Below are 22,457 nucleotides of genomic sequence, written 5' to 3' on the forward strand. Positions count from 1 at the left end.
ATCTATAAGGATGCAAAGAATACATAGCTGAAGGTAGCAATGGTTTAACATTTTATTGAACTGGTGGTGCTTTACGTGCTGTTTTTAGTGAATCAGTGAAAAAAAAATGGTACCTCATGTGTCTTTATTCAACCTATAATCAAATTGTATGGTAGCAATTTCGTTCAGCCCCTTAAGTCAGGAAACCGATTTCATAATTAAGTTTTCTGCAATAAACTATTTTACACCAAAGTAAGTACATACACAAAGTATAATGTGAAAGTGGATTGAGGACGCCAATACATGCTCAATGCAGTGCCATATAAAGACAGTTCTAAAGGAGTCTGCTTAGGTATTGTAAGCAATGTACGTTAGTATATCCAGCACTAATACAGCTCTGTTGTTTTTGGTATGAATATCTTTATATGGCATTGCAGTGCACCGTGCAAACATATTCCAGGAGAAAAATGTATGTGCTGATGGCAAAAACAGCTGTAACAAATGGGTCAGGAAAGCACCCCCTGCCCATTAGAAGCTTCATTCTTCCAACACAACCTTTACATCCATCTTCTTTCAGAAATCTTATTACGTTTCCCCACATCCAAGTCTTTAGAAAGAAACATGCCTAGCAAGTATCAGTGTATATTGAACTTTACTCGAAACAGCACTGCCAAATTTGCCCTCAAGTATTTCAAACCTGTTGATCCCAGACCAGTAATGAGACACAAACACAGAGTTGTCAATTACTTCAGAAGTTTTGGCACAGTTAGAGTAGGAACTGTAATTTCTTTAAAAATTGGCACATAGTTTGGATTCGGTTGGCTTGGACCCTGATCCAAAGTCTCAATGATAGTCTGCTTCATATCTCTGCTGGCATCACCTCTCACTGTCAGCAAAGCTGCAATATGGTCATCCCTGCCAAGAGAAAACGGTAAAACTGGCATTAGTAGGAAACCGTACAAGTAAGATTTTGTCAGAAATATCACTTAGTTGGCAATCCTTTCACTCGGTTTCGGCATGTACTTAATCAGATGTCTAGTCACTCAGAACTGTCTTTTCCAGCTCAATATAAAGTGCTATTTTGGCTGCTCTTAGGACTCTAAAACATATTTTATCCTCCCAAAACACAGAATGGAAGTATTTTCATTATTCCTTTGCTGTACCACTGAGTACTTAAGTATGTGTACCTCCTAGTCCAGGTCACATATATTTTATATTAGCATTATTTTTCGAAAGTGGCTACATTCTAAAATATGACAAATATGAACACTTCTACACATTGTTCTAAAATTTGCCCAAGACTACAAAGAAACTGTGATGTTATCTATCTATCCTGTAACTCTGAGGGCAAAGAGAATTACCTGATATCTGGGTATTTACTGACTAAAGTTGAAACTTCCAGATAGAGCAGTGAAGGATCAGTTAGCTTGATAACCTCTGCAATGGCTTCAATGATGTCACAGAGTCCTTCAGTATCCTCTCCAGAGCCCTGCAAGAGGAAAAGTTCAAAAAAAAAAAATCCCCAAAACAAAAGCAATCCCCCATAATATCTATAAACACTCCTTTAATTAGTATTTTGTCCAACAATGCTGTTGAATTCCCCAAACAGCTGAATTTTCAGACATTAAGAAAACAAAATATTTGTGAGTTGTCACCATAAGGCTCTTCCCTCTTTCCCTGTTCTTCTTCATCCAGAGACCTACCCTCAGAATATCAGTAAAGAAAGTCATGTCTTACAACATGTTGTTTGTATTTATCCACGTGGTGATACATTCTGGTCTTTAACTTTTGCTAATTTGTCAGCACAAACATTAGGAATAACTGATATGAAAGCCAGATCTCTTCTGAAGCATTACTTAAAAATTGGCCCTGCGTTAGCTTCCTTCTAGTCACCTGGCCACCACAGCAGCTTTCAACAACTGATCAACTGAACTGTAATAGCTATTTAATCTCTGGACTAGTTTAGTACTCTTAGTTCCAGGTCATCTGCTCCTGCCGATCTGGTATTGTTCATTTCATTTATTCCATAACCTCTTCTATCAATGCCTTAATCTGAAACAGATCTTACACAGAATCCCACATAATGAAGGACTCTGATGCAGGAGTTGCCCCAATATCTTCCACAGAGAGCAGAGATGAACGCTGCCCGTTCCCTCCCCCCACCCCGGTTTTCAGGCTTTATCTTTCTCTGCATTCTTTTTGCATTTTGTCATCTGTTGGCCCTAGGAGCTTTCCGGCAGATTCCTGCTCCTTATGCGGTTAAAAGATGATTTTGTATTCATTTTAGGCCTATCTTGTACATTGTTTCTCATCTGGCCTGTCTTTTCTATTTCTACTGCACTTCAAATGGCGTCAACATACTTGTTTTGTTGATTCTAAATGAATACACTGCATGTTACTTAGGTAATAATTAACTGCATCTGTTGGAACAGTATCACCCTTTATTCCAGCCAGGAAAAGCAAAGCCAATTTTTTTTTTTTTTAAACAAACAACTGCTTTTTTCTTTCACTTACTACTAGAAATTCAGGGTACCTATCTCTGTGATGCCATTCAAATATTCAGCTGCAGAGAGCTGTAAACACAAAGCAGTACAAACTGGTGCTCAGGAACTTTAGCAGAGGCTAAGTGTGTTCAGAAACTCTGTCTGTGCCCTCAGCTAGCATCCTTGATATTCACAAATCACCCAACATTTTGGAGACATGGAGATCTAACTCTAGCCATTTTCCCCAAGCAGTGAACATGCATGGTTTATTCTAAATTACCAGGTTAACAGCATTACCCAAAGCAAATACTTACAGCCGCAAGCTTCTTAAACAGAAATCTGAACTGTTCTGCTTCTTTGATCATTCTTTCTGCACCCTCTTTTCTCTCTTCTGCATTCTTGAAAGATATACGTTTTAACATGATTGCTCTGATGTATTCCACAACCACTCTCCGATGGGCCTCAACAGTCATTGTCTGAAAGAAAAGAAAAAGGTGGTGGATTATGCCAGTGATACCTGCAAACATAGCCATTATTTTTAGTCTTTGAACAATTATTAGGCTTTGAAATGTGTATTTGCACTTAATCACCAGTACACAGTTTTTGTTAATACTACACATTTTGAGTAGCTTTAGATTTTCACAATGCTAACAGAAATGAAAATCTGTCCTTTCCTAATGAAAAGGATGTGCAATTACGAGAAAGAGAAACAAAACCAAGATATCTCTAATGACATGTCTCAATTATTTTTGAGGAGCACCAAAGATAGAAGAACAAACATGAAATAATTTGGATGATCTTTAGAACAGACCTGTGCTTGGCCTTGCTTTTTATATCTGGTCAAGGAATGACCAGCCACCACAGAGACTTCTGTTGGAGAACTCCACTACACTGCATAAAGCATTGCAAATCTTGCTTACGTTATCTGTGCTTTGGGTGAAGTCTGACACAAAGCCTGAAGAGCCAACAGCAATCACTTTCTCAGATGTTCCTTGACTGGTTTGCTGTTCTGCACTTGTCTTTTTATAGGAAATAGCTACTGGTGACTAAGTGAAGCATCTGGTATTGGTGCAAGAATAATGCTGAGGTTTGGAAATAAAGAACAAAACAAAAAACCCAAAACCTTTACATGTTTTTTCAACTCTAATGTATGGATAGTCCTTAAATCCCACAAGTCCTCAGGTGTTGTTTTTTTTTTTCCCCTCTAAGCATGGTGGCAAAGTTACTTACGATTAAGAAAAAGCCTGCATAACAGCTAGTCACAACCTTTTTATCATATTTTATTAGTATATATCAAGCTTTAGTTTCAATCAACATGTTCTTCAGTCAAAATTTTGGAGAAAGGTTTCAGGAAAGAGAGAAGAGAAAAAAAAAGAAAAAAAGAAAAAAAGAGAGAGAACAACAGATTGCAAAGTATTGGAAGTCACAGCCCTCATCCAGGACACCGAAAATATGATTTCAAGTCCTGCTCTCAAGACTGTGCAGAAATACCAGAGTTTACTGGTTGTTCAGGGATGGCTTCTCTTGCATTGGTGGAATTGATGCCAATTACACAGAGGAAAATTAACTGCACAGAACAGACTGTGGGAGACTGACATATGTGTTGGGTTTGTGTAGCGGGGCAGGGGCTACAGGGGTGGCTCCTGTGAGAAGCTGCTAACAGCTTCCCCAGCTCCAAGTTGGACCCACTGCTGGCCAAGGCCATCAGCGACGGTGGTAGCGCCTCTGTGATAGCATATTTAAGAAGGGGAAAAGACTGCTGAGGTAGAGAGGAGAGGAGAGGAAGGAAGAAGAGCTACAGCGAAGAGAGGAGCGGGATGTGAGCGAAACAGCCATGCAGACACCGAGGTCAGTGAAGAAGGAGAGGGAGGAGGTGCGCCAGAGCAGAGATTCCCCTGCAGCCCGTGGAGGACCTCACGCCGGAGCAGGTGGCTGGGCCCGGAGAATGCTGTGACTCCATGGGAAAGCCCATGACGGAGCAGTTCCTGGAGGACTGCAGCCCGTGGAAAGGACTCACACTGGAGAAGTTCGTGGAGGACTGTCTCCCGTGGGAAGGACCCCACGCTGCAGCAGGGGAAGAGTGTGAGGAGTCCTCCCCCCGAGGAGGAAGGAGTGGCAGAAACAGCGTGTGATGAACTGACCCAAACCCCCATTCCCTGTCCCACTGCGCCGCTTCAGGGGGAGGAGGTAGAGGAATCGAGAGCAAAGCTGAGCCCAGGAAGAAGGGAGGGGTGGGGGGAGGTGTGTTTTTAAGATTTGGTTTTATTTCTCATTATCCTACTCTGATTTGACTAGTAATAAATTAAATTGATCTGTTTTTCCCCAAATGAAGTCTGTTTTGCCTGTGACCCTAAGTGGTGAGTGATCCCTCCCTGTCCTTGTCTTGACTCACAAGCCTTTCGTTGTATTTTCTCCTCCCCATCCCGCCGTGGGGGAGGAGTGAGCGAGCAGCTACGTGGTGTTTTGTTGCTGCCTGGGCCTAAACCACAACACATGTATGCTCCATCCCACTGAAAAGTAAGTGAGGAAGAACAGCTCTACTACAACTGAGAAAAAGAACACTCAAGAAGAGCCAACAGTGCGATGGTAGGGCATTCACTTTACATGCGAGGAAAACAGCAAAGCAGAATGACTGTGAGATCCAGATCCCCCCTGTTCCAGAACAGTGTACTTCCCATTGGGCTACAGTCTTTTTGCAGGTGCTCTGTTCATGTGGCTTTTAAAAATTGGATTTTCAAAACAGGGTTAACCAAGATATTTTAAAAGCAGAAAAAAAGCCCACCCCAAACCAGGGAAACAAAAGCGTGTCCCATCCAGTGCTAGAACATACGGCATCTTGTGTGGGAGATTTTTTTGTGCTGGGAGATAGTGCAATAGCAGGTATGCTGAATGCCAAAAAATGCATTTGTCATCTTCCTCCCCATAAGGTGGCAATAAACGCTACATGATGAAACACATGCGATTGCAGAGATTGGTATTAACACTTAAAGAAACTCATGCCAAGCACTATTACCTCACAGTAACCAAATCTGGAAGAGAAAGCTGTTCCATGGATTATAGACTAATTCTGGGACCAACCTAACTTCTTTTGTGTACTTTTTCTGGACTGAAAATGCCTATTATTCATTTACATTGTAAGGCCTCTAGGATCTGCAAATACTGAAGGTTAGAGGTCATCGGGGGAACTTTGAGCAGTCCCCTCTACCTCTTTAAGAGTTAAGGTAAGAAAGAGTAATTGTATGATTTTGAGACTGTCTTTTAAGCATTTCTACTTACTAAGGGTTTGTTCAAACCTCACTTAAATCCTGATCTTGCTAGCCTCAAATATTTCCTAAATCTTAGGGAATCATTTAAGACATGCTATCTTAATTACACAAAACTGACTTTAATTCAATAAAGGATAAAAACGTGTACAATACTACTGAAAATTAAAGGATAATAGAGAAATCCAGATATCCTTTGACAGACCACAGGGAAAAAAAAAAATAAATAAGATGACCTAACTAGCACATTATGCTGCTGTAACAGCACTTAAAACATGAGTTATGCATTTGTTAAACCTTATGGCACCAATGTAACTGTGCCTCATTGTACATATTAAAACTAGGAATTACAGAATGTGCATTTTAAAAAAAGTAATTACAGGCCAGCAAAACTAGTTTCAGAAGAGCTAATTTTATCTGACTAAAAACTTCTGAGGAGAAGTAGAAAAGTACAAGCTGGTAAGAATACAATCTAGTAACACGCCAATACATTTTCTGGACTAAAACCTGCAACTCTGATCTGTCTTTGACAATATTATATGGCTGTGAACAAAAAAGATGAGAGAAATATTAGATTCAGACTTTTGCAATATGATTATGAACAGTTTTTCATCTCCAGTAATGAATCAATGCCAATTTCTGTATTCCAATTCTGAATTCCGTTCAGTGTTCAGAAATGCCAAACCAACATGATATTCACAGCACATTAGCAAAGCATCATAGAATATTTTGCACCTACCTTTTTATAAGGCTTTTTTATTTTTGCAAAGTCATTGAAATAATCCTCTACAGTGACACAGATAGTCCCCACTGCATTAGATCCCGTCAACCACTTCTTTGTCATCAGCTCATTGAGATGTGGCTGAGAAGGTAAACAATTGATCAGAACAAATTGTTGACACTTTCAACGTATCAGTGCAGTTACAAAAAAAATAGGAGACAATTTTAAGTGTCATACATTTCTAAACTACACTCCTTCAAAAAGAATAAGCAGTTAGTGTAGGAAAATGATGTGATCAGCTGTCAGTATGACAGTTGCCACAGAGTGCTACCCTGACATACACACTGGGTGTGTATGTAAACCAACTGCACTAACCTGAGCATTTGTTTCATACGAGTTCTCTAAAATCCTTTATTACGTTCTCTATTTAAATGTCTACGGTAAATAAAAAAACATTAAGGTCCAAGGACAAAATTGGCTTAAGAGCTGACGATTCCAATTTTAAATATGAGGCACTTTTAAACTGTTGTGATGATGAACTTCATGCTTGATTTCTTGAACTGCTACTGGCTGCTCAGATGTTCCTCTTTGATGGCCCCACAAACTTCCTGTGCGTATACCAAACTTGGTGGCCTACACGCTTTACTCCTTTCCCAGAACTCCACGATACATAATTCCAGTATTCTCTACACCTACATACTCATCTTGCTTTGTTCTCCCCAGAGGAAAAATTCTTTACATATTAGAGCACAGTATTTTATAAATGATAATAGTGACATGAAGCTTGAGGTTAATGAATTTCTAAGAATGGTCATTAGAGTAGATGGAGTGTCTTCTCATAATCAATGAGCATAGTTAATGAGGAATAAAGGTTTTGCTAAGAGCTTCAAGTTTAAAATAAACACTGCTCCCACATCTTTCTTGATGCGAGTCATTCAAGGGGTTTACATTAGTTCAAAATATTATTACAAATCTAACAAGTTCCAGAGCATCTTTCTTTGCCCCCGCCATTTCTCTAATTTCCCTGCCTCCCTCCCCATACTCCCAATTTATTTTTAGTAATAAAAAGAATTATCTTTTTTTCCTGAGGGATTCTATACAAGCTAGAATTCTTAAATATGGAAATTTATCAGTCAGAAAGGGCCCACGTTTAGAGTCAATTAACTATCTTAATTATAGGTGTACTGCACCTGTACAAAGATAACTTAATATCAGCAGTAGTTTCCCAAATAATTCTTAAAACTCAACTATAAGATTAAGTACAATCTGCTAGAAAATATTCACTATATACAAAGCACCTGCCTGAAGGCATCCCGTGAAATAGAATTAAGCAACCTTTCAGTCTCCTACATGCAAACTATACCAGTGAAGAACAATACTGACGTTTACTGGCATTTTGCTAGCACACCACATATAAAATATGTTTAGCAATCAAAAGGCTTCATAACTGTAATAATAACAATAATTCATTCCTGAATTATTTTTCCTTATAAAATAATACTTCTGGTTTTTGGAGGAAAAAAGTTCTAACCTCTAAATCCATGAAGACTTCATCTAACAGACTAGAGCATCCTTCTTTGGCAATGATGTCTAAAGTTGCATCCATGCTTGTATGACTGCTTGACAACGTGTCTTCCATTTCAATTTTCAAGTATTTTCTTTTCAGACTGATTATAGATTCTCTGTGACAAATAACAATGGTTTTCATCATCCACTGATGCACAATTGCATTGCTACTAAATTTTCAGAGTGCATACACAGAAAGACACATACTAGACAGTCTTATTTTTGCAAGGGGAAATAATGCCTGCTGCTTGCTTTGGAAGCCTTAGTTTACTCTACAGCCTGATTTTAGAGTGATCAATCTAGACTACTTGTATGTTGGTAACAAACTACCGCTGATTTGTAGACTTGAGAATGGCAGCAGATATAGATGAACATGGGGTTGGATTGCTGAACACTGAAGCATGAGCAATGAGGATTTCTTTCTCCTGTTTTGATATTCTCAACAGAGCAAGCTCCACCTTTACTTTTCTCCAGTTCAGTTCGAGAGATCAAATGCAAGAGAAATGGCAGGCCCCAGACAAACTAACTGAAATGACTTTTTCAAATTCTGAAAGTTGAAGATAAATTTTTCTTTGGCAATGAAATTCTCGCAATAACAAGTGGGTTTTCATGGGTGGGGGGCAATGGCTTGGCCTGCCAAAGGCAAGAGCAATCACAATATCTGCCTCTTAAAACAGTAATATATTTAAACCTGTTGTCTTTGTTTAGTCAGCTGAACTACCTTAACTGAAACCCTCTTTGTATACAAAAGAAGAGAAGGTCCTGGGAACATTAGTATTACAAATGAAATACCAATACTTATTTTTCTCACAATACTGCAAGAACATCCAGACTTACTTAAAGGTTTGACAGTTGTTGATGACTGCAATCATGTATTGAACATAGCATTGAGGATACCGACGATTTTTAAGATGTTCTTCTTTATACAACTGTGCTTCATCTTTGTACCTGTAACATATACAAGGAATGGCATTAAACAGACAGAAATCTGTAATAACTTAAGTACACCTGTAGGACCAAACGCTCCATAAGGGCCTGCCAGGTATTTAGAAGTACTTTATAAAGGGCTTGTTGCTCATGTGATGTTTAGTCTCTCTGTTCCAGGCAAAATCCAGCCAAGGAGGTGTGTTCTGTCTTCCTTATGAGAAAGAGATATAAATTTGAGATGTAAAAGAAAGGGGAACTGACTTCAAAAATTAGAGCCATTTGCAGAGAGGAACTGAAACTGCCAGTCACCAGCACAGAAGAACTTCTGTGGTGAAACTGGGGAAGGGAGGAAGAAGGCAAGAAAAGGAGAGGGAAGAAAAGCTTGGTTGGCATGGATGTGATAGGAGAAAGACAAAGCAATAAAGAAACATCCATAGGAAAAACAAGTATTGGAATTGTAGGAACAAAGAGAGGCTGAGGCAGGATAAATCATTTATATTTTAAAAATCATGTTACCTGGTTAGAAATGAATTCATTTGTTGAAGACATAGAAGGAGTACCTTTGTTTTCAAATCTTCATTTATCTGAGCAGCCACCTGAAGATTCTGCTCAAACATCTGAATTAAAAATAGTTTAGTTATAAAGAGAGTCCTTTATCAGTGGTAAATCAAAGACAGAACTCCTATCTTGTTGGAGACTCTCACTAGTACCAGTTCTACATATGCTTTTGGGGGTTTTTTTTGTTGTTTTTTTTTTTTTTTTTAAACAAGCCCAGACAATTGCTGCTGTCTAAACCAAAAATCACTATTTCCATAAGTGTAATTAATAAATTATTGACAACCATTAATGTATGCTGCAGCTTTCTCCTGATACTGAAAGCAGTTGCATTCTTTCTTCATCAAAAAAAGTACTTAATATTTCTAATTCAGCAGGAATTTTGGCTTTACAGTGGATCAAAGTTCTTGGGTCAGCTCCTGCAGCTAGTAATGAATAACCTTATAACTCGAATTCCTTTGCTTTCCCCATATATGAAAGTAGTAAGTTCACATTAGCGAAGTAGAAGGGACCCCTAAACTTCAGAAACACAACTAGGCACAAGGTCCAGGTGACCTACAGGGAACTGTGTTTGAGAGGAGGGGGACTGGAAAGGAAGGGTACAAATCCAGGCGGAAACATGAGCTGCTTTTGTGCTGAGATGATTTTGAAAGTTTCACTGTTACACGAATCTCAACACTGCAGCCTTTGACACCACAACACTAGAGCCAATCAGCCACCAGTTTCTTTGACATTACACATCTTCTGAAAAGGATTAGATGAAGTCAACCTTGGCACTAATACAAATGTGAAAGAATGTAGCAAAAATCCTGGTATAAGACAGGAAAAAATAAAGTGGGAAACAAATGCAGGAAGAGACCATCTATCTTTCATTGAAGGTACCTAACAATATTTGTAAAGAAAAATTAGAAAATAAGCATAATAACCTGACATTTTTCTGGCTGATAAAGATCACTAAAAACTTTCCTTTTCTACTACCAACAACAGGGTGGTGCAGGTTGGGGTGTTTTTTGTTTTGGTTTTTTTTTTGTTTGTTTTGTTTTTGTTTTTTTTTTTTAAGATCTTAGAAATAGCTTTATCTTTTGTTCTGAGGCTATTTAATACTTTGGACAGGCATTAACATTAACTGAAGTAGTGTTTAAACAGCAACATTTTTGATCTTCAACAGAACTTTTCTTTCCACTATTAACATGTTTGTATAATGAATAATTATAGGAACAAATACATGCCTAACTACCTCAGCACCGTATTAACAAACAATATTCTAATAACTTACAAACATCTCATCTGGTAGGCTTAGACTACAAATTTACATGAAGAGACCTAAGTAAAAGCAGTAAACTAAATATAAATATCAACTAAAGAGGCTGGGAAAAATACATTTCTAATCTACACATAAAAAGAACCAAGTCTCTAAGTGTTAAAGTGAAAAAGGCAAATAAAAACCTCAACAGAAATAACCCCTCCAACTAACAACTCTACAGGAAAAAAACCTTTACTTCAATAGACATAGAAACAATGGCATTCCAAACAGTTTGGTTCCCCCCTTCCCGTCCCTCCTTTCCCCCAAATCCACATACTGCTCCTGTAGATTTTCTAGAATAACCAAGTTCTCTTATACCTGAAAAACAATAGCTGGGAGCGTAGTCTGATAGTACCCATCTTGATCTGCTTCTGGTTCCGTTTCTTTTATCCAGTCTTTTTTATCTGTCTCCAGTGCTTTTCGTAGCCAGCCGATGATGTTAGACTACATTAAATAAAGCAACCAAGAAAAAGAAAAGATTTTTTAATTTGACACAACAAAAAACCCCACCGCAATATTTGGAATAGCAGCCATTTCCATAATGAAGAGTCGCATAGTAACAGATAACGTTGACCACTCTTGTCATCCCTACAGGATATAGGTAACATAGACAAATTAAAATTGGCATTGACAAAGACAAAGGTTAGTACTGGTAAACTAGTGATGTAGTTTGAATCAAGCTTAGGCACATTTTGGAAGGGAGAGCTCCAAACACAAAGAGCAAGTCAGTTTGTCAAAATCAACATGTTTACTAACTTCGGAAGCATTTATTAAGCCTCAGGCTTTAGGTTTCAAACTGAATTTTTCAACAACTGAAAAAATTAGGGTAATACTTAATGTAGGAAAATTAGCACATATCCGCTTGTAGTTCCTTTTACCTACATTTTAGGAAACTGATGCTTGTTACCGTTAGGGACAAACCCCCAGGATTAGATTAAACGAGTTGCGTTTCTTGGAACTTAAGTGCTACAGAAAATAGTGATGGAGATACAATAGTTGCCTCTCCTCCCACCCAACAAGCACATTATACAGCAAACAGACATTAAGAACAACTGGTTTTAGAACTAGATTAAGCCAGTTTCTGATCATTTGCATAACACAGATACCATGAACATATTTGCAAGAGCAGGTAGTAAAGACCAGCATGTTTGCTAAATATATAATTGGATTCTTTGATTCCTATCTAAAATAATTATCCCTATGTTTTCAAAGGGTTGAAGGTTTCTGCCTCTCTTCTACTTTGTTCACATTTAGTTAAAACCCCTAGTAATACAAAGGTTCATAATTCTTTCCAATGTACAACAGGTGTATTAGTGTGCCCTACCATGCAAAATTAAACATGACCAGTAGGCATGTACAGAAAGGGCAAGAGAGTCTAAAATAGGTACATTTATTTATTTTAAATGTTTACAATTTTTAATGTATTAACTCAGTGTCTTTTGGTCAAAACTCCTATCAGCAGATAGGATAAAGGAAGAAGCTCAAAGCTCTACAATCTTCCTGCAAAAGAAAGGCTGTTGACCAAACACAGACCTGTAGTTTTCTTCTTCTCTTTTTGACCACAGCAAGTGGCCTGTCAAGTGCTATATCTGCTAAGTACATATAGTACCATCTTCAATTAAGTGAAATGATGTACTATCTTTTTTCCTCATAAGCATGGAACTGCTCTGATGAGATATGATTTGCAAAGAAGAATTAATCTTTTAAGCCAGCAGCCCAGGGGACTTCAACGTTTTTCACCTTAAGGTCATCATTTACAAGAACTTTTTTTCAAGCTGAGGTGCTTGGGGGAAAAAAAAAAAAAATCTATTAGAAATCTGTTAAAATCTACTAGCATTTTATTCTCATGAAAATGAGACATTTTTATAGACTTAAACATCAATATTTAAGTTGATAGTCACAATTAGGAAATACTTTCATTTACCCAAACAGAACTAGTTATATTTTGTTTATGAACAGTTTTAAACACAACATCAAAAGAAATAAAGTAAAAGTGTAAGTGAGGATGTGTAGAAAATTAGATCAGGCTGAAACCTGTGAAACAAATAGGCAGTTTCAGTATTTTCTGCCTTAAAAAGAAGATACAGCCAAAAATCAAAACCAGCAAAAGAAAAATCACTCTGTGTTTAACAGAATATCAGCTTTGCTTTATTTTATTTATAGAATGTAAATACAACAATGTTCTATATATAGTTTTCAGTAAGTAGGGAAAAAACATTTCTGAAAAATCAATATAGGTATATTTTTTCATCTTAAGAGGGGCAAAATGAATTCAAAGGCATTTCCTGAGTCAAGCCAAAAGTAGCTTAAGAAAACAAACCAATGTTTTTTTGTCCTAAAGGTAAGTGCAGAAAAATAAACTTGCATAAAAGTCCTAGTAAAGCTAATGTGAAGCAGAGCCCCTACTAGCAACTTCCTTGAGACATAACAAGATCGGTTCATATTATTGTGATGAGTATCAAGTCCAAGTAGTTGTTGTTGCTGAACATATTTTAGTGGCTGACACATCCAAAGAAGCAAAAAATTTCCCTCCTCTGCTTGGCAGAGCTCCTAAACTTAGGAGGAGTAGGCATTCAATTGAACAATGTAAGAACAGCAAGTCCAAAGTTCAAACTATTCCAATATCCAGTCTCGGAGGCAATCAACAGTGGAACTTTAAAGAAAAATAAATTTAAAAACTTGACAATCACATACTGATTCCTTTGCCATGTAGTTGACCAATTTCCAGTGACGCTTAGGATAACCCAGAAGCAGCGTCTTTATATTTAAGATGCACTTGAAATGGCATCCACAAAAGGAAGTTATGCTCATGCAGTCGACAGGCATGAAAGGAAAAAGACTGGTAAAAGAATCAAACTGGCAAACATGGACATCCTGATTACCTTGAAGACATCACATCTGTATCAAATGTTGACGTAGTTACTATAGAGACCAAGCTGCATTCAGTGGCTTGTAACTATAGTAATATCTAAAATACTAGCACTATGAATTTATACATATGAACACTGGAATTCCTTCCTTTCTAATAAAATATGCTTAATACAATCTGTAAAGCATAGTTATGCCTTGTAATGTCATGATTTACATCTATAAAATCATCTGATTATAACTTTATAAACAAACCTACACATAGTATATGAAAATTTATAAAAGTAATGATATCAAGTTCACATTTGTCACATTAGTTTCCTCTGATGGAGGAACAGTACTGAGGCACTAATGTAGCTATAAACTCATCTGAAGGTGTCTTTGCATTATTATTACTCACAGTAAGCGTTGACATATACTTGCTGAGAAGCTGGTCTACCACATTTTGCGAAATCAGAGGATTCAGAGAATTTACATCCACTTCTGGAGACAGTTCTGAATTTCCCATCATCTCTGTACTGAGTTTTAAAAAAAAAAAAAAAAAAAAAAAAGACATTGCAGATTACTGAAGAAAAATGAGATAAGAAGTTAAAAACTATGCAGCTTTTTTTGTACGACCACTGTAAGGGGCAATTCTCCAATATCTATACATTTCAAAAAGTTCTTAATAGTAACTGCAACAATAAATACATTTATAAGGAATGTAAATAAAACTATATAAAAGAAAGAACAGGATGCAAAAGCTATAGTCCAGCTTATATTAAAAAAAAGAAGTTACAGACATTTTAAATATTCAACCCTTTCATGTGTTTCTAACTTTTACGTACGAGAATTAGTGATTGCTTAAGACTGAATAAAAGCCAACTGGTTCAACCTGTGGGGTCTTAATAGGGGATATTTCTATATGTCTTTTAAATTTCAGAGGTGATGACAGACAAGTTACATATTCTGAATTTCAGAATGGGAAAGATCAGTGAAAAGTATGAAATGCTCTCCTCAGTTTCTCAAAAGAGCTTCTGTTTCGCTACTTGTATTGCACCCATATCAAAGCTAAAATATATTAAAAGAAAATCTACCAATGCTTCCTGTATTGGTAGAGAGTACACCTAATATAAGAGGAGGAGGCATCTTGCATGCCAAATCAAAAGTGCACTTCATGAGTACTGTATTATAACAGCATCATTAGCTATATCTGCTTGCAAAGGAAAATTCTTGATTTTATAGGATTAGAAACTAGAGCAACCCTCAAAAAAAATTGACAAGGATTATATAAAATTAATACTTTACAGTGATATTTTGCATCTATATAAGATTATATGAGTTGCTTGTATAACTAAAACAAAGCTATGCCAAAGCACAACATAGCAACAACTCTTAATATTTCATGCTCAAAAAATCAATAACTCAAACCCACACTCTTCAGAGAGTGCTTTATTAACAGTTGATGGAAATATATTCAATCATCATAACATAAATTGTGGCTTCCTTCTGAAAAGCACACTAGAAACGGAAGGTGAAACAAATTCTGTATTTGCAGTGGCAACTATAAAAAACAAATAGCAAATTAAAAAAAAATTCCTAAACAAGTGTTTAGTTTGTATATTTCCGCAAGTTAAAGTTGTTCTCTGGGTACATGCAGTGAGTCAGCATAGTGGTGCTTCCACATCATGGAAAAAAACCTCAAAGCACTAAACCCCCCCCATACTATGGCTAACTACTTAAAAAACAAAATTCTTGTCTTTGAAACCATAAAAGCTACTGTAACTGAACACTTTACATTTGTAGTGTCTTCCTGAGCCTGTAGGAAAAGAGATTGAAGATATTCTAAGTGGCTCAAACTATTCAGAAAACTGAATTCCATTCTGTTGCTGTTTACATAAAGAATACACGTAATAGCAGGATCTGCTCTAGGCTTATTCAGGGGAAATGTGAGAAGTTGTTTATGGCACTGTGCCATATTAGAAAATATTTCTAGCCTCATTATACCATCATTATCCCTACTTCACAAGGCCACAGAGACATTAAATCTTTCTCAAAGCTTATCAACTGAAACCCCAAAACAAAGACCACAGGTTTCTACCTCTAGCCCCCAAAGACAAAAATTCATCCTATACGTAAGTTCTTTCCTGATTGCCACAACCCAAGTCTCTGGGGGAAAGGAAGTGACAGACAACCCTCTTCAAAGTGTCAGGAGGCTTCTAACTGTAGGGAAGTTATTTCTCTTCAACAAAAAGTTTATAACCAAGTTGAAATTTTAACCAGAATTCTATTATCTGGAAACTAACATTTTAGAAAGCTTCTATTCTGCCTCCTATGCCAGGCTTGCCACCAATCCTGCTCTGTCTTGTAAAAAGAGGTACTCGATCCAGAGACAGCATCCAGCTAGATATATAGTACCATTCCTTCTCTTCCTTAGAGTGAAGATTGTTGACACTGTCTGTAGCAATGTTGGTGAACTCTTAGCAGTTTCGTCAACACTTGATCCGTATCTGATAAAATGTTATGAATATGGGCATCAGGATCTTACAAGACTTATATTTTCCCTAAAACACAGATTAGAGTCCTGGTCCCAACCTGGTACAGATTTAGTAATAGCAGTATGTTTCCAAAGCTCTCAGTGACTTAAATATGAAAGAGAAATACATCTAGCACAGTAAAACTGCATCCCACTCAAATAGTAAAGGCTATTATTCCACATAGAACATCACTTTATTTCTCAGCTATGAGTTGAATACGGTTCTAAAAACAGCTTCCAAGACATGCTCTGGTAAAGAAGAACATGATTCTTTTAAAACTCCTATCTTGCAAATATTGTAAAACAGAACTTTTGCATGGCTTTCTTACCAATTCATTACACGGAAAAAACCTCAATGCTTCTCTTAATTGGTCAGTATTTTCTCAGCTGGTTTTGAAGTGCAGTTGTAATATGCAAATACAAATTTATATGTTCCCTCTAACATTCAATTACAGTTAATAAAAGTAGAGAAAGATTAGAGAGGACAAAACTATCTCCCACCATATAGTGTTCCATAGAAGTGAACACGGAATGTAACAGCAGTTTAGAACCTATTTTTCATACAGGGAAAAGAGGGTGAAATATCAAAGAAACACAGTTCTCATGATGTCATATAGGCCATCCTCCTTCACAGTTTATTATAAACACATCCCTATAGAGAATTGTTTATTATATTGTTAAGAGATGTCCAGCAACTGAGATTTGGTAAGCTCTCCAAGTATCCCACTTGAGCACTTTTCCCACTCACAAGTCTGAGCTGATTTCTTCTTCCACTGTCCTCTACAAACATACACAACAGCTAATTATCATCCTCTTTATAACAGTTCATTGTAATCTATAAGAATACAATTACTGTCCTGCCCTCTCAGGCTTTTTTTTAAAGAACAGAGAAACTCAAAGCCTTAATGTTTTTCCTAAGATATTTCCTCTAATTTCCGTCACACTTGTTACATGGATGTACAGGGGAGAAGTGCATTCTCAGATACCTTGTACCATGTCTACTCCTCTCACTGTTTCACCTCCTTTACAAGATTCTGCCATCAGGTGCTACGAGCCACATAACTTGCTTTAGCAGGAGTGATCCATTTTTGATTTGTTTGCTTTGTAAATAGATGCAATGCTGGCTTTGCTCCCTCCCTTTGCCCTTCCTATGATGGAACACATGGATTGAGAGAGCTTTAGCTCTGAATTGTCTAACTCAATAGCAATCTGCTGTACTTTCCGGGGGAAGGGTAGAAGGGCAATTTTAAGATCAAGAATTGCCTTACTAGAACATCAGCCCCAGGACATAAATGAAGAACCTGGGAGCAGGATTTCTGCCAAGGCCATGCCCCTATAGGTAGGGGGACTCACATATTTCTGATTTTCATTCACTATGGAGTTATTCCTCTGGCCTTCTATTTAACAAAGACGAAAAGGCCAATGAACTCAGCTCCTTATTAGTAGCTGCATCTCTCATATACCCTGCTGTCCTGGTTTCGGCTGGGACAGAGTTAACTCTCTTCTTAGTAGCTGGTACAGTGCTGTGTTTTGGATTTAGTGTGAAAATACTGTTGATAACACTCTGATGTTTTAGGTGTTGCTAAGTAGCGCTTATCTTAAGCCAAGGACTTTTCAGTCTCCCATGCTCTGCCAGCAAGCAGGTGTGCAAGGAGCTGGGAGGGAGCATAGCCGGGGCAGCTGACCCGAACTAGCCAAAGGGGTATTCCATACCATGGAACGTCATGCCCAGTATATAAACAGGGGGGAGTTGGCCAGGAGGCATGGATCGCTGCTTGGGCATCGGTCAGCAGGTGGTGAGCAACTGCATTGTGCATCACTTGCCTTTTCTTGGGTGATTTTTTTTTTGTTATATTCCTTTTCATTACACTTATTATTATATTAATATTATTCTTAGTTAGTATTTTATTTTACTTTTGTTATCAAACTGTTCTTATCTCAACCCATAAGTTTTACTTTTTTTCCTCCTCCCCACCTTACTGGGAGGGGGGAGAGGGAAGCAGCTGCATGGTGCTTAGTTGCTGGCTGGCGTTAAACTACAACACCTGCACAGGTATGTAAGTATGCATTAGTGGGTGCTCCTGATTGTTCCTTGCAGGGAAGAAAAGCAGGGGAACTTTGCAGTGTAGAGCAAAGCACAGAGTTCTGAACACAAAATGAATCTTAAAGCTGGTTATAAAAATTCTACAGAACAGTATTATCTCCTCCCTATTTGCTTTATGGTATTATACTCTAAACCTATCAAGTGTCCAATTTGTTGAATTAGTGAGATTGAACAATTGAAGACGGCAAAAGCGTACACAGAGTAGACTCTGGGTCAATGCCAGCTATTGAGAACAGGATTACAGCCATGAGCCACAGAAAGGCTACCATTACTTTTTCCCCAAACAAATCAGTTGCTCTAGTAACTACATGCCAGCAAAAACTAAACAGTTGCCATTTGAGCTGTTTCTACCTGGAGGATGGGAGGGGGAGGGGGGGAAGACATAATGCTTAAGTAATTCCAACAAATCACACAAATCAAAAGAAAAGAGTTTAAGAGTATCACAGGAGACAACCTGTAAGCAGAAATTCTTCTAAATAAACAAATCACCACACAGTTCTGAGATAAAACCTGAAGGAAGTTATTACATTCTTTCCATTGAACAGTAATGAAGCAACACTGAAACAGTCCCAACCCCTGTAAAAAAGAACAATAGAAAGTTAATAACCATACAAATCTTCTGGGGCCCTGGCCAACAACAAACATTTTGTTTCACATACATGAGCTCTCAGTCTCTCCTGCTCTTCCCAATACTTCACCAAACCAGCACACAAATACAAGGTGACTGTAGCTTCAAGCAGGTCTTTAACTGCATTAAAACTTGAAGCTTACAAAGCAACTTAAAATCACATATTAGAAGATGCAAACAATTTTTAAGGAGCAATTCCCAGAAAGTAAAATGAGTAACAAATATCAAACCAGCAAGTTCTTTACTATTATCCCTCTTTTGTTTTATCTTCTGATATGTTAATAGACGTGCAAATATTAGCACATAAACTGTGTTTTGCATGCTTGCTCTCAACTATTGCTAACAGAAGAGATAAGGGGACCTTACCTTTTGTATGTATTTAAAACCCAAGTTAGAAGGCTAACAATCTCATTTGCTTCCAGATCCTCTGCAGCAAGCTCTTGCATGCGGGTGGACAAAGCTTGATGGTACATGTTTAGCAATTTGTTGAAAATGTCATAATGGGGAGGAAAACATTGATCCAGCAGGGTTTTAGCCACAAGCAGGTCATCAAGGACATATTTACGTATGATTTCTAGATGGCGCACAAGCCACATTTTGTCAGATTCTCTAGTATCTGCTTGAGTGCCTTCAATTCGTGTGCTCACAGTTCTTTCCAAAATGTTGAACATTTTTTCTTTCCACTTCTTTGGTCTGCCAGGAGGTATGAACCCAGTTTGTTTTTTCCGGTCTAACATGCGCCTGTCAATTTTCTCCTCCCTCTCAATTATCCTAACAACAGAAACAAGCAAGGTTGGATCTCGACGGACTGTAACAAGAGATCTTTGAACCACCATCCAAAGTTGCTTTGCCAACTCCTCAGAAAGTTTCTGCATATCCCCAAAGTATGTATGGATGAGGTTCATGTCATGTGTGTTTTTGCTGTCCATGCGATACTGCTCATACATCAGGTTATCACGAGAACACTCTAAATCCATCAGTTTTCGATGAGCTTGCAGAAGTTCCCCTCGCTCAATCAGATCTTGGGTCTCCCTGACTATCTCGGGAACTGAAAGAAAGGCAAAGATGAAGAAAAAACAAAAAGAGTAGAACACACAATCAAAATGCAAAGAATAAATACAAGACAATAAAAGCACTAGGAAACAAGCTGGAGAACAGTTGTAGTAATTCTTTTGAAATAATTTAAAGGAAATTATTTTGAAGTATTCAAAAATTGTTAGTAAATACTACATATTTTTGTACATCATTAACTATAATGCTTCATTTTGATCAGTGGCTAAACAAAGATCATAGTGCCAACAGAACATAATTTCCTTTCTCTCCCTCCCCTCCTTAAAAAAAAAAAATCCATGAAAGTCTACTATGAAACAAATTGCAGTACTAGCTTTCTTATATCTTACACAAAAGGCTTTTAACTTGCCTAACTAGAAGTCACTTACCCTGTTGAACCTGAGGCTGCATATACCCAACAAATACTGAATTTTACCTCCTTCTTGAAGGAACAATTTTTGCCTGCCTAAGGCACAAAGGAAGAACAGGGATAATTACCTACACTGCTAAACTATTTAGAAGATTTTTTTTTCCTTTATTATTTTTCAATATTTGAGGAATACTATAGAAGAGGATTAGGCTCCTGTGGGGGAGAGAACTGAAAAATCTCAGCAGTAAAATTGTCACTGCAAAAAAGGCAGCTAGTGATAAAACTGGCAGCTCCAAAAAAGGTTTGAAAAGACAGTTATACACAATCATTTATCATGATGAAAACCACTTGGTTTATAAAACATTTGTTTTGCTCAGAGTGAAGTTATCAACTATACTGTTTAACAATCCCGGGGGGAGATGCTTCACACTAAAAACCTCTCAGAATGCCAGAAAAGAAAAGGCTTATTGTCTCAATTGCATTCATCAGTGTAAAAGAAAACACCCCGCTCAAAATAACTCTGCATTGGAACGTACAGAATTTTGTTGTTCTTTGTTTTTCATTGCTAGACATTGCATGTAAATACTACTCTTTTAAGTTTCACACTGTATCCCAGTTTGGTACTGTAGCAGTCAGATACACTCTTACAGAGATTAAACAAATCAACCTGGTATGACCAGGAAACAATTTTTCTTCATAGGTACATTTTATGAATTACTATCACAAGAGAAGAGGAGAGAAAAGACTATTTAAATAAAATCAAAGGGGTACGATAGGTTTAGCCCCCATTATAGGTGTAAAATTCTTAAAATTACTTATAAGCAGAAAAGTCCTGTCAAGGAATTCACACTGATTCAAGATGGAATGGAATGTGCACCAAAAAAGCTGCATAAAAGAACAGAGGTAATCCCATTTTCTTTATCTTTACAGTATCCATTATATCACATTAATCTTATTTAGTTTTGCAAACCTTCACGGTTGTGCAGTGGTGCAAGGACAAGTGTCTCCCATGTATAATTTCTTCATGCATGTGGTGGGTTGACCCTGGCTAGATGCCAGGTGCCCACCAAAGCCGCTCTATCACTCCCCCTCCTCAACTGGACAGGGGGAGAGAAAATAAAACGAGAGGCTCGTGGGTCGAGATGAGGACAGGGAGATCACTCAGCAATTACCATCACGGGCAAAACAGACTCAACTTGGGGAAAAAATTAGTTTAATTTATTGCTAGTCAAAATAGAGCAGGATAATGAGAAATAAAACCAAATCTTAAAACACCTTCCCCCCACCCCTCCCTTCTTCCCAGGCTTAACTTTACTCCTTATTTTCTCTACCTCCTCCCTCCCCCAAGCAGCGCAGGGGGACAGGGAATGGGGGTTTGGGTCAGTTCATCACACATTGTTTCTGCCGCTCCTTCCTCCTCAGGGGGAGGAGGACTCACACTCTTCCCCTGCTCCAGCGTGGGGTCCCTCTCACGGGAGACAGTCCTTCACGAACTTCTCCAACGTGAGTCCTTCCCACGGGCTAGAGTTCTTCACGAACTGCTCCAGCGTGGGTCCCATCCACGGGGTGCAGTCCTTCAGGAACAGACTGCTCCAGCGTGGGTCCCCCGCGGGGTCACAAGTCCTGCCAGCAAACCTGCTCCAGTGTGGGCTCCTCTCTCCACGGGGCCACGGGTCCACAGGTCCTGCCAGGAGCCTGCTCCAGCGCGGGCTTCCCATGGGGTCACAGCCTCCTTCGGGCATCCACCTGCTGTGGCGTGGGGTCCTCCACGGGCTGCAGGTGGATCTCTGCTCCACCGTTGACCTCCATGGGCTGCAGGGGGACAGCCTGCCTCACCATGGTCTTCCCACGGGCTGCAGGGGAATCTCTCTGCTCTGGCACCTGGAGCACCTCCTCCCCCTCCTTCTTCCCTGACCTTGGTGTCTGCAGAGTTGTTTCTCTCACATCTTCTCACTCCTCTCTCTCGCTGCAACTGCAACTCCCCTGTAACTTCTTTTCCCTTTCTTAAATATGCTATCACAGAGGTGCTCCCACTGTTGCTGATGGGCTCGGCCTTGGCCAGCGGCGGGTCTGTCTTGGAACCCGCTGGCATTAACTTTATCAGACATAGGGGAAGCTTCTAGCA

General features: G+C 38.4%; 1 protein-coding gene across 2 annotated transcripts in view; it reads right to left on the reverse strand.

Annotated features, from left to right (window-relative positions):
- Positions 1-28: 28 nt before the first annotated feature.
- Positions 29-22,457, reverse strand: part of EXOC3 (exocyst complex component 3) — a 30,662-nt gene continuing 8,233 nt past the window's right edge. The window contains exons 4-13 of one of the 2 annotated variants that reach the window (XM_050892320.1): positions 19,279-19,960; positions 14,066-14,183; positions 11,116-11,241; positions 9,456-9,523; positions 8,850-8,960; positions 7,978-8,128; positions 6,465-6,587; positions 2,777-2,938; positions 1,341-1,468; positions 29-894 (exon numbers count right to left, since the gene is read on the reverse strand). In XM_050892320.1, the coding sequence (XP_050748277.1) occupies positions 723-894; positions 1,341-1,468; positions 2,777-2,938; positions 6,465-6,587; positions 7,978-8,128; positions 8,850-8,960; positions 9,456-9,523; positions 11,116-11,241; positions 14,066-14,183; positions 19,279-19,960 (1,841 nt within the window). In that variant the 3' untranslated portion in view covers positions 29-722. Of the gene's footprint in view, positions 895-1,340; positions 1,469-2,776; positions 2,939-6,464; positions 6,588-7,977; positions 8,129-8,849; positions 8,961-9,455; positions 9,557-11,115; positions 11,242-14,065; positions 14,184-19,278; positions 19,961-22,457 lie in introns of both variants that reach the window. The other variant, XM_050892319.1, reaches the window with a different exon arrangement.

Source organism: Gymnogyps californianus, chromosome 2, assembly GCF_018139145.2.
Source record: "Gymnogyps californianus isolate 813 chromosome 2, ASM1813914v2, whole genome shotgun sequence".
Lineage (NCBI taxonomy): Eukaryota > Metazoa > Chordata > Aves > Accipitriformes > Cathartidae > Gymnogyps > Gymnogyps californianus.